Source organism: Sminthopsis crassicaudata, chromosome X (genome assembly GCF_048593235.1).
Source record: "Sminthopsis crassicaudata isolate SCR6 chromosome X, ASM4859323v1, whole genome shotgun sequence".
NCBI classification, from domain to species: domain Eukaryota; kingdom Metazoa; phylum Chordata; class Mammalia; order Dasyuromorphia; family Dasyuridae; genus Sminthopsis; species Sminthopsis crassicaudata.
Window position 1 is genome coordinate 6,292,779 of NC_133623.1, and position 14,910 is coordinate 6,307,688.

General features: G+C 42.8%; 1 protein-coding gene across 1 annotated transcript; it reads left to right on the forward strand.

Annotated features, from left to right (window-relative positions):
• Positions 1-273: 273 nt before the first annotated feature.
• LOC141548933 (UDP-N-acetylglucosamine transferase subunit ALG13-like) lies at positions 274-14,227 on the forward strand. The gene is made up of 4 exons (XM_074278254.1): positions 274-438; positions 2,254-2,416; positions 3,936-4,074; positions 13,969-14,227. Exons 1-4 carry the CDS (start codon positions 358-360, stop codon positions 14,081-14,083), a joined length of 498 nt encoding a protein of 165 aa, XP_074134355.1. The 5' UTR covers positions 274-357; the 3' UTR covers positions 14,084-14,227.
• The last annotated feature ends 683 nt before the right edge of the window (positions 14,228-14,910 follow it).

Genomic DNA, 14,910 nt, shown 5'->3' on the forward strand with positions numbered 1-14,910 from the left:
GTTCTGGGGCCTTGGGGTAACGGTGGGGCAAAGAGCCCCCACTAAGGGAGGGGCGGTACACAATCAGTAGAGGCCAAGGGCTATTTGTACTTTATGCAAAATGTCGTCACGTTACTCGGTTGTACGACCACGCCACGGGGTTACGGAAGGAGGGGGCTCGAGAGAAGAGCGAGACGCCCCCCGCCCCCGAGGCACTTCCGGCAACGCCACCGGCGTTGCCGGGAAAGTTTTGTTGTTAGCAGTTCATTGGCTGCCTCGGTTACAGGGACGCCTGCGCAGTGAGTAGAGTGGGGATCAGAGTTGCCGGTGAGTGACGTCACGTCCGGTCGTTCTGGGGCCCGTCGAGAGGTTACGAATATGAAGTCCGTGTTCGTCACCGTGGGCACCACCAGTTTCGACGAACTCATAACCTGCGTGTCTTCCAGGCCTACCCTGCAGGTGAGCCGCTTAGGTAGTCCGTCTGCCGAACTTTTCCCACCCCTCCCCTCGTTTGGCTGGCATTTTACACTGCGCCTGCGCTGCGCATGCGTACACCCTGCCGCAAGCGCCTTGGCGGATCGGCAGACTCTGCGGCCTTGTCCCCCGCCCTCGCGCTTGCGCACACCCCTCTGCGTAGACCCCCCCCCCCCCCCCCCAGCCCCTTCACGCAAAGCCCTTCTGGGTAAACGGCCTTTCCCCCCTGCCCTCACGTAAAATATGCACGTCTTCACTCCCCCTACCCCACAATGATGTCCCCACACAGGACTGGCACGGTCCCTTTCGAGCCTGCTTTAGGACAAGGGTCCTTAGGCCCCGTCGAGTTCGGGTTCGTCATTTGACAGGAGAGGAAAATAACGCCATAAAGAGACCCACCCCCTCATTTTACGGGGGCGAGTGGGGAAACTGAGGCCCACGAATGGAGAATAACTTACAGACCCAACACGTCAGAGCAAAATGCCACTTTGGGGATTAACCCTTTAATTCAATCCCATTCCTTTATGTAAAAGAGAAGAGAAAATGAGGCCCCAGAGAGATGAACCATAAGGTCAAAGGTTTACCCCGAGGAAACTGAGGCAGAGAGAGGAATAGCTTGCCTCAGGTTGCACAGTTAGTAAGTGTCCAAGTTAGCTGAGTCTAGAGCTGATGTCCAGGGCATCAGGCCTTTTGACATGATCCCATCCAAACTGAGGCACAGAAAGGTAGTAAGCATCTCATTTGGTCCGCACTGACATCAGCACCCAGAAGCCTTTCAGTTAAAGCTTTCCTTACTAATATGAGGAAACTTGGAGGTGGGGGCTTACCTAAAGCTACTTTTGCAGCCCATGTTCTCCAATCCCATAAACATAAAATTAAAAGTATGTTCTTTTAAGTCATTATGACTTACTAGTAATGAATGATGTTGATGTGAGTGGTGGCCAAGCCAAAATTGAATCCCACTCTTGTGACTTTCTTGAGAGTATTGTTCCTTTTCTTCAGGAATTTGTGGCCAATAGAATGATCACATCTGAAAATAGGCAATACTACGAAGCGCTTTCCATAAGTCAGTCCTGATGTCAGGCCTTCAAGAGAAGAGTGGACAGTCAGGTTACTAGTTCCTATGTGACTGTAGTCAAATGGTTGTTTCTGCGTGAATCTCCATTTCGTCCTCTATCACATGATTAGGTGGAACTGGATGACCAATATAGACCCTTCAAACTAGAAATTCAGTCAAGTCAACCACAGAGAATCTTGGCTCCTCCAAACCTGACAGTAGGGGATAGCGGATAGAGAGATGACCTCAAAGCTAGGAAAACCGAACTCAGCTTCTGCCATACTGTTCCCAGGGACAAACCATAACCTTTCAGTGCTCTAGGTACCTTTCTAACAGTATGAATTGTCAGATTTCCTTTTCTGAAGGGCCCTGTACCATTGCAACCACTGGTTTAATCCCTCTATCTACTCAAATCTGCACGTAGGTGATGCTGCAGAGCACAGGACCTGGAGTCAGGAAGGACTTCAAAACCAGCAATTCACCTTTGTTTCCCTCACTTTCCTTATCTGCAAAATGGGGATAACAACAGCACATAGCCGCTTCCCCTTCTCCCCCAGTCCAATGAGAGAAGCAAAATAAGATAATGATTGTAAAGAGTTTAGCATGGCGCCTGGCACTTGCTAAGTACCCTAAAATTGTTAGCATGATGATAAAGTGGCCGAGGAGGAAGTTGATGATGGTAGTGATGATACTCTGAACATCATGTTTCAAAGTACTCTTTATTGATTTTTCTGCTTTTTTAGATGCTCAGGAAACTGGGTTATCGCAAACTTGTTCTGCAGATTGGAAAAGGCAAAGTGGTGCCAGACTCCTTCGCTTCGACGGCTTTTTCTTTGATCGTTTACAGGTACAAGCATTCCTTGAAAGAAGACATTAAGAGATCAGATCTGATCATCAGCCATGCAGGTATGATCTCTTGCATTTAGAATTACAACATACAAAGTGAGACTAGAAACCCTATGGAGCTGACTGATTTAGGGTTGTGATGAATAGTAATGACATAAAGAAGGTATAGGCAAACTGAGGACTTCCTGGAGAGGGTTTCTCAAGTTTGTGCTTGGTAGAAGAGCAATGACTAAGACTCCTTGTTCCCTATGTTATTTTCTACCTATAGAAGGAAAAGCTCAGGAAGAATGACACTTTTCCAGCATCACGTGACAAGGTGGTAAAAATATTGGTGTGGAAGGATTATAAACAGATAGCACTTGATGTCTGCTGTGTTAACAGAAGCTTCGAAGTTGAAGTGAAAAATATGCATTTCAAACACGACACAAGCTTAAAAACTACATTTTGAAATCAACTTTATTGTGAACAAAATTCAGTCAATAATAGTCAACATGAAGGTAATGAAAGTGGATCTGGTCACCTGGCTTTGGAATGAGAAAAGCCTGTGATCAAGCTAGCATTTCACATTTTCTTAGCTATGTGATCGTTGATGATCACTTGATGTCTTCTTGCATCAGGTTCACATCCATTTTCCACATCAGGAGCTCCACACGTGTCTTGTATCAAGATGAAAATTCAGCTCTGCCTTCTGGATGTACTAGATGTACACCCAGTTATTCTGACAGTAATCCTTGGGCAGTGTTGGAAATGTGACACCTCCTGGGGAGAGGTAGGTAGGGGAAATGGTTTAGCTCTTTCCTTTTGTGTGGTTTTTTTTTCAGTTTTAAGAGGGGAAATTTATTGTAAATAGAAATTGCTAACAGAAGGCAGGGATTGATTTGACAAATGAACAATGATCTATATGACCCACCATTTGACAGAGCTGATAGATTCAATTTGTAGAATGAGACATGTTTTAGGACATGGACAATATGAGACTTTGTTTTTTCTTTATTATGTGTATTTGTTACAAGACTTCTGTTTTTCTTAGTTTCTTTTACATCGTGGGTAAGGTGGAAAGGAGAGAAAATAAAATCTTTGTAACTTAAAAATAAAAGAAAATGGGGAAAAAAAGAAAATGCATGCAGAGCTCCAAACCCCTCGCCCCCTGGGGTCCAAAGAGTGATTTCTCTGGTACATAAGTCTCAGATGTGCCCATCGGAGTTACTTCTGAACTCATGCCCACCTCTGCAGTGCACTTGGGCTCAGGGTTACACTTTGGTCTGTGCTGCTGCCAGCCACTGTGTTTAGGGCCGTACCTCTCTTGTGTTCTTGCCTCTTGTGTTCTGAAAAGGTTTAAGGTGGATCTGGGAGATCTGACCATCATCAACCCGGACAAAGAGCAAATGCCCAGAGAAAGGCCGTTCACGGTTTTTCTGCCATTTGTCCTTCTCCCCCATCTCCATGAGGTGAATGTGTAGGAATACCAGGCAGCCAAATCCCTGGGTGCTGGTGATTATTTTTCTCACTCTGTTGCTGCAAGAGCAGGTGGAGAGGAAGCCGAGCCGGCCCCTCAATGTTTGGCGATTTCTCTTGGTAGGTGCGGGTAGTTGCTTGGAGATCCTGGGAGAAGGGAAGCCCTTGGTGGTGGTCGTAAATGAAAAGCTGATGGACAATCACCAGTTGGAACTGGCCAAGCAGCTGCACGAAGAAGGGTATCTTTTCTATTGCACATGCAGGTAGGTGGCGCAGGGGGTGGGGGGGTGTTGGTGGCCGGCTGGCACTGACCCTTCAGAGGCCTCTGGTCATTTGGCTGACTGTGGCCGCTCCTCTTCCTCCTCCTCCTCCTCAGGAGTCCTGGATCTCTTCCTTTCCCCTGCCCAAACCGCTATCCACCTCAGCTCCAGCTACAAGCCCCAAACCCTGGGCCCTTGACGTCTTTCTGTTTTGAAAGCAGATTGTCCTTCTGAATCCATGCAGAGATAGTTTTCAGCATTCCCCTTTGCACTTGGGGTCCAAATTTTGCTCCCTCCCTCCCTTCTTCCCTTCCCCCTCCCCAAGACAGCAGGCAATTCTTTCTAGGTAAAAGGGGTCCAGTTGGAAATCCTTCTCAACCCATTTCCAGATTCTCCTTGACGTGCTGCGGAGAAGCCACTAGGTGGCGCCACAGGCAGGCCTGGAGGTGGGAAGTTCACCTGCAGCCTGATACTGACTTAGCTGGGTGACTTTAGGGAAGTCACCCAAGGGCTGCCTGCCTCAGTTTCCTCTTCTGTAAAATGTGGAATCCCAAGAGCGCCTCAGCGCACCATGGTTGTTGTGAGGAGCAAATGAGGGAGTGCTGGTAAATGCCGAGCAGGGGGTCTGCACACAGTAGGTGCTACAGAGATGCTATTTTTATCATTGTTGCTGCTCTGGGCCCAGATTGGCAGCCGGGGGCCTCAAAGGGTTTTTAAAGCCCTCCATGCAGCCCACCAGTGCCCCTGCATCCGTGCCAATGTGTTTGATGGGTACAGAATGTGGGGCTGGCTCCTGTGATCACAGCACATCCTCTGATCTCAGCTGGATGGCCACGCTTAGGGAGAAGGAGGATGGAATCGGTGGCTGTCACATAGCATGCGGAGGCTGGCAGAGGGAACTGGGGCTTTGGGCTCCTGTGCCCCTCGCGCCATGCTGGGCTGCCAGGTTCCAATTTACAGATGGGGGCACCGAGGCTCGTCCAGGGTCCCACAGCCTAGTCAGTGTTGGAGGCTCGCTGGGTCCCCAGGCCTTCCCGATGCCAAGTCCCGTCCTGTGGTGTCTGTGGCCCCCAGCTTTTGCTCAGCCTTCATGATGGAAGTCCAAACAAGACCTGGATTCCAGGTGTCCTGCTTTCTTTCCCACGAGGAAATGATGATGGCTGTAAATTATAATCCCGTTTATTCAGCAACTACCACCTTCTTTCTGCACCCTTCCTGTCTCCTAGGGAACTTTTATGTCTACATAGATGTTCCCTCAAACTTCTCAAGCTCCTAGTTGCTCAACTTCCTTAAAACCCAGGCCTGCTGCTTCTCTTCACCTCAGTCACCCACTGACTAAAAGAAGGCAGGGATTTATTTGACAAATGAACAGTGAGCTGTGTAACCCACCATTTGATTTCTGGTTGATTCTCTGAGAATCTGTTTGAGAACTTAGCTTCATAAACTTCCTCTTTCCCTTCCATTCTTTGCTGGCACCTTGCCTCTTACTTTACTGAGAAATTACTAGGCTATTAGTAGTACTGAGTAATTAGAGGCTATTTGCCATGAGCACTTTCTTTTCCCTTTCTCTTCAGCTCTAGTCTCCTCAACATCACTCTGTGATCTCTTCTCCTTTCCCCCAGGCAGATAAAGAGGCCACCCTTCTTACGTCTTTCTTTCGACCCCTCATCCCATCTCCTCCTGTCTTCTCCAGCAGATTACATTCTCAATTATCCTCCCATCTTTCTACCCTTATCCTGCCATTCTCCCTATTTACTGGCTTCTTCCATCCTGCCTTCAGCCATGTAGAAGTCTCTTCATCCTTCATGAACCTTTTCTAGACTCCATTTTGTCCCATACTTCTGCTGCCTTTCTCAGGCAAATTACTGGAAAATGCTGTCTACACCCACTGCCTCCACTTCCTTTCCTCCCAATTGCTCCTCAGCCTTTTTACTATCTGGCTTCCAACCTCATCCTGCAACTGAAATTGGCCTCTCCAAAGTCACTGGTGATCTCTTCATTGCTGGAGATAACGGTCTTTTCTCGATCCCCCTTTTTGACCCCTGGGCAGCCTTTGCTGCCATAGTCTGCCCTTTCCTCCTGGATATGGTGCTCTCTCAGTTTTTGTGACACTATTCCCCGAGGTTCTTCCTTTCTCTCCATCTCCTTTCCTGCTTTTTCATCGATATCACTCCCCCAGCAATGTGGATTCCCAAAGTTCTGGCCTAGGCTTTATTGGCTTCTATTCTCTCACTTAGTAATATCATCAGCCCCATGGTTTTAACCATCATCAAATAACTTGGTTCTCTAGAACGTCTCCCCCAAATCTTTAGTTTTAAGCTCTGTATCTTAAAACTGTGTCCCATTTATAGTCATACAGCTTAAAATCACACTCAGACTTTTGGGATGCCCTGTCCATCTCTCTCCGGCCCCAGTCTCTCCCTTGTCCCACATTACCAATTGTCTATTTCACATCTCTTTTAACTCAATATGTCTAAAACTGAATTTATTTTCTTTCCTCTTAAACCATTTTCCAAACTGTAGAATTTCTGTCAAGGGTACCACCATCCTTCCAGTTCTCCAGCTTTATAACAATGGTATTTTCATGGACCCCTCACTTTTCTCCCCCAAAATATCCAATCATTTACTTGCCCTTTCTTTCTTCCCAACATCTTTTCCATCCAGTCCTTTCTCTCCACTCACACAGCTATATAGTGCTTTATTACCTCCTAGTGATGGCAATCTCCTTGTCTCTGCTAATTCTGCTTCAAGTCTCTCCCCATGCCTGTCCTTCCTGTACTCTGCTGCAATTAAAGTAATATTCCACAAGCACAGATCTAAGCATGTGACTCCTCTGCTCACAACTTCTTAGTGCCTCTGAGATAATAACCAAACTTCTTTTGTTAGATTTCTTTAAAGCTTTAGCTCTACACAACTGGACAATACTTCTCTTTCCAACCTTATTAGAAATGACTCCCCTTTTTATGCTTTGCAGTACCCAATAAACAGGCCATCCCTTTGTTCCTCAGTTTCCCATTTTTGTGCTTTGGCACTGACATCACATCCAGAAATGGCCTCCCTCCTTATCTGTTCCTCACATAGGCCCTGAGCTTTTTAAAGACACACTTCAGGCACTGTCATCTATAGAAATCTTTTTCTGATTCCCCTGGCTTCAAGTGCCCTTTCTTCCCTGTTGCTTTTTTTTTTAACTACTTACAAACTGGAATTTATTTAATGTATTAAAAAAAACCCAGATATATACTTTTCATATAGTAGGGATTTAATAAATACTTCTTGACTTTTCGCTTTATAATTTTGATATATACATTTTTATATATGCTAGTTGTATTGGCCATGAAAATGTAAATTCTATGTTAGTAGACATTATTTCAGCCCTTGGACTGATATCTGTAACATCTTTCTCTGTGCCGGACATATAGCCAGCACTGATTGACAAGGAAATTAGCTAGTTTCTGGAGAGTGAGGTCAGGAACCATTTTCCACCTGCTTTGCTTACCTCATTTAATTTTTTTTTTCTGATAAACCATCCCTGAGAGTGTACATAAATATATATTTATTATGATACTACTAGTTGGAGGTTCAGGCCTGCTGTTAAGGTGGGTCCCCTCACTTCCTATTTCACTTGGAATAGGGTCTTCAGAAGCTTTCTTAGTTCACCTAAGGATGAATCTGCATTTCTTTTCTGAATATTTTCTTCTTTTTTAAAAAGTTTTTATTTTCGAAACACATGCAGATCTGGTTTTCAACATTCACTTTTGCAAAAGCTTGTGCTTCAATTTTTTTTCTCCCTCCTTTCCCCTCACCCCGTTCCTTAAACAGCAAGCAATCCAATAAAAGTTAAACATGGACAACTCTTCTAAATATAGTTCCACATGTATCATGCTGCACAAGAAAAATAAGATCAAATAGGACAAAAATGAGAAAGAGAGAAAACAAAATGCAAGCCAATAGCAACAAAAAAGGTGAAAAAACTATGTTGTGATTCACACTCAGTTTCCACAGTCCTCTCTCTGGGTGCGGATGGCTCTCTCCATCACCACACCATTGGAACTGGCCTGAATCACCTCATTGTTGAAGAGAGCCACATCCATCAGAATTGATCATCGTATAGTCTTGTTGTTGCGTGTACAATGATCTTCTGGTTCTACTCACTTCACTTAGCATCAGCTTATGTAAGTCTCTCCAGGGCTCTCTGAAATCATGCTGCTGATTGTTTCTTACAGAGAAATAATATTCCATCACTTTCATACACCATAACTCATTCAGCCATTCCCCAACTGACAAACATCCACTCAGTTTCCAGTTCCTCACCACTGCAAAAAGGGTTGCCACAAACACAAAATATTTTCTTGTACAGCAGTGGTGCACCCCATTGGCAGATCTCTACTCAAATTCCTTCTTCTTTGGTGGTTTCGGAGTTATTAATGACAGTAAATTCGCACCACCCAATTTGAGGGGATTCTATGAAGCCCTTAAGAAAATTGTCTCAGGCAAAAGACAGCCCAAGATGTCACCAAAGCAGAATGGGGAATCAGTGGGTTGGAAGCCATTTATTTAGCTTTCTGTCTTGCCTTCTTTTGGACTTCCAGATAAGCTGAGCTTGGGCAATGGGGGCAGAGAGGAAGGAGGGAGGGGAACCTGAGGGAGAGCTCACTGCTCCAGTTGGCAGGGCAGGGCCCTGAGTGTCGACAGACTGGGGATCAAGTCTTTTGCGCAAATTGTTACTTGGTCCTCGTTGATGGAGTGGGCCAGGAGAGAGGGCAGCTTTGCCAGGCTGAGTGAAGCCAGGCCAGGTGCCACAAAACAGAGGAGGAGGAGGCAGGAGATGGGCCTGGCAGATCAGATGATTGGGATAATCCTCACACAGGAATGGAGTGTGCTTTATAGATTAAGGGCAAACCTAGGCTGACATGATTCTATAAGAGGAAATTAACTGTCACCTTGCTAACTGATTTATGCAAGCCCACTTTGGCTTATGGGAAATTCAGCTGCTTTGGGGCTTGACTCTTTTTCATCCAAATGCTAACCCAAGGATTCCCCCTCAGAGCCTCAAAAAGCAAGCCCACAAGCGAGGGTTTGGAGAAAGGGAGCACTTTCCTCTTTACAAAAGCAGCCTGTCCCGCAGGACTGGGGCCATGTCTCTCCTGTCCTCCTGTACCAGGTTTCCCCAGTCCTTTCCCCCTCTCCAGTGTCATCTGACTGAGATGGAAGCCAACAGTCTCTGTTGTATTTTAAGCATGGGCTGCAGGCATCTGGTCTCTACTAATGTATGTGCCTCGGCCACATTCTTCCAAGTGTTTGCTTGGTGGTGTTGCTCAGGACGATCCGGGAATATCACACTTGTGGCAACTGGAATCTAGACATGGGTACATTTTTAAAAATGGTGTTCGCCAAAGGTCACTGTTGAATCTCAATGAAATCTTAATATTAAGCTTGCTCAGCAGTGACCTAAAATAATTAATTTCCATGCACAGACTGTCACAGCAATTTGGGAGTCACCCCCTTGTGCCAGCCTCCGTCCTGATTTGATCTGTTTCTTCCCTTGGCATTTTCTGCTCGACTAGTCCTGTCAAGTGTTTTTCAGTCATGACTGATTCTTTTTGATGTTATTTAGGGTTTTTTGTTTTTTTGGGTTTTTTTTTGGGGGGAGAGATCCTGGAATGGTTGGCCATTTCCTTCTCCAGCTCATTTCATAGATGCGAAAACTAAGGCAAATAGTGGGAAATGACTTCCCAGAGTCACATGGCAAGGAAGTGTCTGAGGCCAGGTTTGAACTCGGGAACTCTCTAGGCCCAGCATTCTATCCACTGTACTATCTAGCTGCTGGTCCTAGTTAGGGTGTAATCTGTTCTGCTCTATCTGAATTTACATTTTGCATTTTTACAGAAAGGTCTTTCCTTGTTTCCTTCTTTTTATGCGTTTTCTCAATATATTTGTATTCATTTTGTTAAATATTTCCCAATTGCATGTAAAAGTATTTTTAAATTCATTTAAAAAATTTTTGAGTTCCAAAACTGAGTTCTGCCCCTCCCACACTCATCGAGAAGGCATGAGATGTTATATCAGTTATACATATGAAGTAGTGAAATATATTTCCATATCAACCCTGGTGCAAAAGAAGACACAGACAAAAAGAACCACAAGGAAAATAATAGAAATTTTTTTTTTACTTTTTAAAATTAATTTTATAATTATATATTTTTTGACAGTACATATGCATGGGTAATTTTTTTTTATAACATTATTGCTTGCACTCACTTCTGTTCCGAATTTTCCCCTCCCTCTCTCTATCCCTTCACCTAGATGACAGGCAATCCCATACATGTTAAATGTGTTATAATATATCCTAGATACAATATTTGTGTGCAGAACCAAATTTCTTGTTGCACAGGAAGAATTGGGTTCACAAGGTAAAAGTAACCTGGGAAGAAAGACAATAGTGCACATAGTTTACACTCAATTCCCAGTGTTCCTTCTCTGGGTGTAGCTGATTCTGTCCATCATTGATCAACTGGAACTGAATTAGATCTTCTCTGTGTTGAAGATATCCACGTCCATCAGAATATATCCTCGTACAGTATCATTGTTGAAGTGTATAATGATCTCCTGGTTCTGTTCATTTCACTCAGCATCAGTTGATGTAAGTCTCTCCAAGCCTCTCTGTATTCCTCCTGCTGGTCATTTCTTACAGAACAATAATATTCCATAATATTCATATACCACAATTTACCCAACCATTCTCCAATGGATGGGTATCCATTCACCTTTCAGTTTCTGGCCACTACAAAAAGGGCTGCCACAAATATTTTGGCACATACAGGTCCCTTTCCCTTCTTTAGTATTTCTTTGGGATACAAGCCCAATAGTAGCACTGCTGGATCAAAGGGTATGCACAGTTTGATAACTTTTTGGGCATAATTCCAGATTGTTCTCCAGAGTGGTTGGATTCTTTCACAATTCCACCAACAATGCATCAGTGTCCCAGTTTTCCCACATCCCCTCCAACATTCATCATTATTTGTTCCTGTCATCTTAGCCAATCTGAGAGGTGTGTAGCGGTATCTCAGAGTTGTCTTAATTTGCATTTCTCTGATCAGTAGTGATTTGGAACATTTTTTCATATGAGTGGAAATAGTTTCAATTTCATCATCTGAAAATTGTTTGTTCATGTCCTTTGACCATTTATCAATTGGAGAATGGCTTGATTTCTTATAAATTAGAGTCAGTTCTCTATATATTTTGGAAATGAGGCCATTATCAGAACCTTTAACTGTAAAAATGTTTTCCCAATTTGTTACTTCCCTTCTAATCTTGTTTGTACAAAAGCTTTTTAATTTGATGCAATCAAAATTTTCTATTTTGTGATCAATAATGATCTCTAGTTCTCCTTTGCTCACAAATTCCTTCCTCCTCCACAAGTCTGAGATGTAAACTATCCTATGTTCTTCTAATTTATTTATGATCTCGTTCTTAATGCCTAAATCATAGACCCATTTTGATCTTATCTTGGTATGTGGTGTTAAGTGTGGGTCCATATCTAATTTCTGCCATACTAATTTCCAGTTTTCCCAACAGTTTTTTTCAACTAATGAATTCTTATCCCAAAAGTTGGGATTTTGGGGTTTGTCAAACACCAGATTGCTATAGTTGTACACTATTTTGTCCTGTGAACCTAATGTATTCCACTGATCAATTAATCTATTTCTTAGCCAATACCAAATGGTTTTGGTGACTGCTGCTTTATAATATAGCTTTAATTTAATGATTTTTTTATTAATTCCCTTGAAATTCTCGACCTTTTGTTCTTCCATATGAACTTTGTTGTTATTTTTTCTAGGTCATTAAAATAGTTCCTTGGGAGTCTGATTGGTATAGCACTAAATAAATAGATTAGTTTAGGGAGTATTGTCATCTTAATTATATTCACTCGGCCTATCCATGAGCACTGAATGTCTTTCCATTTATTTAAATCTGACTTTATTTTTGTGGCAAGTGTTTTGTAATTTTGCTCATATAATTCCTGACTTTTCTTTGGTAGATAGATTCCCAAATATTTTATACTCTTGACATTTGTTTTGAATGGAATTTCTCTTTGTGTCTCTTGCTTGGATTTTGTTGATGATGTATAAAAATGCTGAGAATTTATGTGGATAATAAAAGAAAATTTAAAAGTATGTTTTACTCTACATTCAGAATTCATTAGTTCTCTCTCTAGAGTTACAGAGCATTTTTTTTAAAATTATGCCTTCTTTGGAATTGTCTTGTATCATTATCTTGATGAGAAGTAGCTAAGTCATTTACAATTGATCATTTTACAAGATTGCTGTCACTGCACACAATGTTCTGCTGGTTCTGCTCACTTTACTTTGCATCAGTTCCCAGTTTTTTCTGAAACAACCCTGCTCAACTTTTCTTATAGCACAATAGTATTCCATCATAAGCAGAGACCACAGGTTGTGCAGCCATTCCCTAAGTGATAGGCATCCCCTTTGTTTCTAATTATTTCCCATCATAAATAGAAGTGCTATAAATATTTTTGAACAAATAGGTCCTTTCCCTTTTTCTTTGATCTCTTTGAAGCATAATAGTGATATTGCTAGGTGAAAAGATAGGCAGTTTTGTAGCCCTTTGGGTATAGTTCCAAATTGTTCTCCAGAATAATAAGACTACTTCAGAACTCTATTAAGAGCGCCTTCATGTCTTGATGTTTCCACATTCCACCTTTTGTTATTTCTTTGTTCTGTCATTTTAACCAATTTGATAGTTGTGAGGTGGTCACCTCAGAGTTATCTTAATTTACGTTTCTCTTATCCTGTGATTATTGATAGCTTTGATGTCTCTTTTTGACCCTGCCTTTTCAAATCCTTTGCCAGTTGAAGAATGACTTTTATTTCTACAAATATGATTCAGTTCTCCATATATTTGAGATATATATTGAGGCCTTTATCAGAGAAACTTGATGTAAAATCCTCCTCTCTGTTTCTCATTTTCCATCAAAATTTGGCTGGATTAGTTTTATGTGTACGAAAGCTTTTAAATTTTTTGTAACCAAAATTAATCATTTTATTTCCTGTGATCCTCTCTATCACTTGTTTGCTCATGAATTCTTCTCCTACCATATATCTGATAAGGTCCATTTTTCCATGCTTCTCTTATTTACTTATGATACTTTTATTATTTCTAAATCATTTATCCATTTTTCCTTTACTTGATCATATTTGTTACCATCATTTACTTTAATGCGTCATGATTGGATGAACCCTTTTCTGACTGTTGGCCATTAATGGTACCCCCTTGTTCATAGTCATGAATAGCAATGTTAAGATCAAATGTTACAGATAGAGAATAGAATTTCTCAGGGTGGAAAGAAAGTGGGATCAGAACCTTAAAACTATATTCGTAAAAAAAGGAAGAAAACAAATATAAGAATACATTGGCAAGGCATAATTGTTTATCAGTCTTGTTCCATGTGCCCGACCCCCAAAGCCAACTCTCATCCTATGATCCTAGCTGTGTCATTTGATTTTCTTTACTGCCTTTGCATGAATTGGATTTTTGACCATCTCAGTTTTTATCTGCTGTTTCCCAAGGGCAATCCCAAAGCCATGTGAGCACACCATCCTAAGGTGGCTTGGCCAAGTCTCATCTTTAACCAGAGCAGCTCTGTGGCTGGACATTGAGGGCAGAGAGAAATCGTGGTCTTGTTTTTGACAAGCAAACTGACCTCTCTAGTGTGAGCTCTTAGTATATGGAAGCAGAAACCCAGGGTGAAATCTGTACTCATTTGAAAAAACACAAGAGTGTCACAGAGTTTATTGTTACCTCAGAGTGGGCAGCCAGCTAGACTGGTAGATGGCTCCTATAACCTAATGTTTTGCTCTTTTTTTTTTGTTTTAGCACCCTTCTTGAGCTGTTCTCATCAATGGACTTATCATCATTGAAACCTTTTCCTCCTGGCAAGCCAGAATTATTCTCTGACTTTTTGGATACAGTTATGGGACTTAAAAAATGAGCGCCAGTCTCTCAACCTTTCCTCCCCATGCATTTGAAAACACACAGATACACACATAGGCAAGCCTTCCTAGACAATGCAGTGAGATCAGATCCTCTCTTTAGTGTATTTTTTTTCTTTAATAAATTTTCTCCATCTAAAGGATGCACCCAGTTTCTTGTTTTTTGTAACATTTGTAATGTTTATAAACTTTTGCTCAGGTTGTTCTCACTAGGGTTAATTTATAGTAAATGTACCTCCTTGGAACCCTGTGGTAGCCAGACAGACATCGATTGTATCCTGGAGGCCCACATAGAGATTTTTAAAGCTTTTTGGCTTTTGAGAAACGTCTGTGGAGGCTGTTAAGGAGGTGCCCCCAGAGATGCCCTTGGAAGAGAAATCCACCAAAATTCCCAAGTGAGTGAAAATTGGTGTTAATTCTCCTAGCTTGATCCCTTCCCATCCCATTGAATCAGCTTCTGCCTGTTGTGTAAGCTGGGATTGACAGCGAATTCATCCCAGTTTGCCAATTCCACAAGCCTTCATTAAGTGTCAAGCATGTATCAGGTCCTGTTCTTGCCACTGGGGATGCAAAGATAAAATGCGACCCGAGCCTTGCCCACAGAGGGCTTACCTTCTCCTGGATGTGGAGAGTTGGGAAGGGGTACGGGCATTAGGGGAGGCAGAGTGTAATGGGGCCTCTGGGGAGGACCAGAGGGCTCTAGGAATAACTGGGGAGGGAGGTCCCACTTTGAGCTCAGGGGATGAGGGAAGGCACCAGGAGGTGTGAAACTTGAGCCGAGCTAAGCCTTGAAGGGAGAGAAGGAATCTGACAGGCAGGGCTGTGG

Bases quoted from the DNA above. Each gene is read 5' to 3' on its own strand.
- LOC141548933 (XM_074278254.1), top strand. From the start codon at position 358: ATGAAGTCCGTGTTCGTCACCGTGGGCACCACCAGTTTCGACGAACTC. The intron at 2,417-3,935 runs GTATGATCTCTT...TTCTCTTGGTAG, and splicing joins TCTGATCATCAGCCATGCAG to GTGCGGGTAGTTGCTTGGAG. The intron at 4,075-13,968 runs GTAGGTGGCGCA...TTTTTGTTTTAG, and splicing joins CTTTTCTATTGCACATGCAG to CACCCTTCTTGAGCTGTTCT.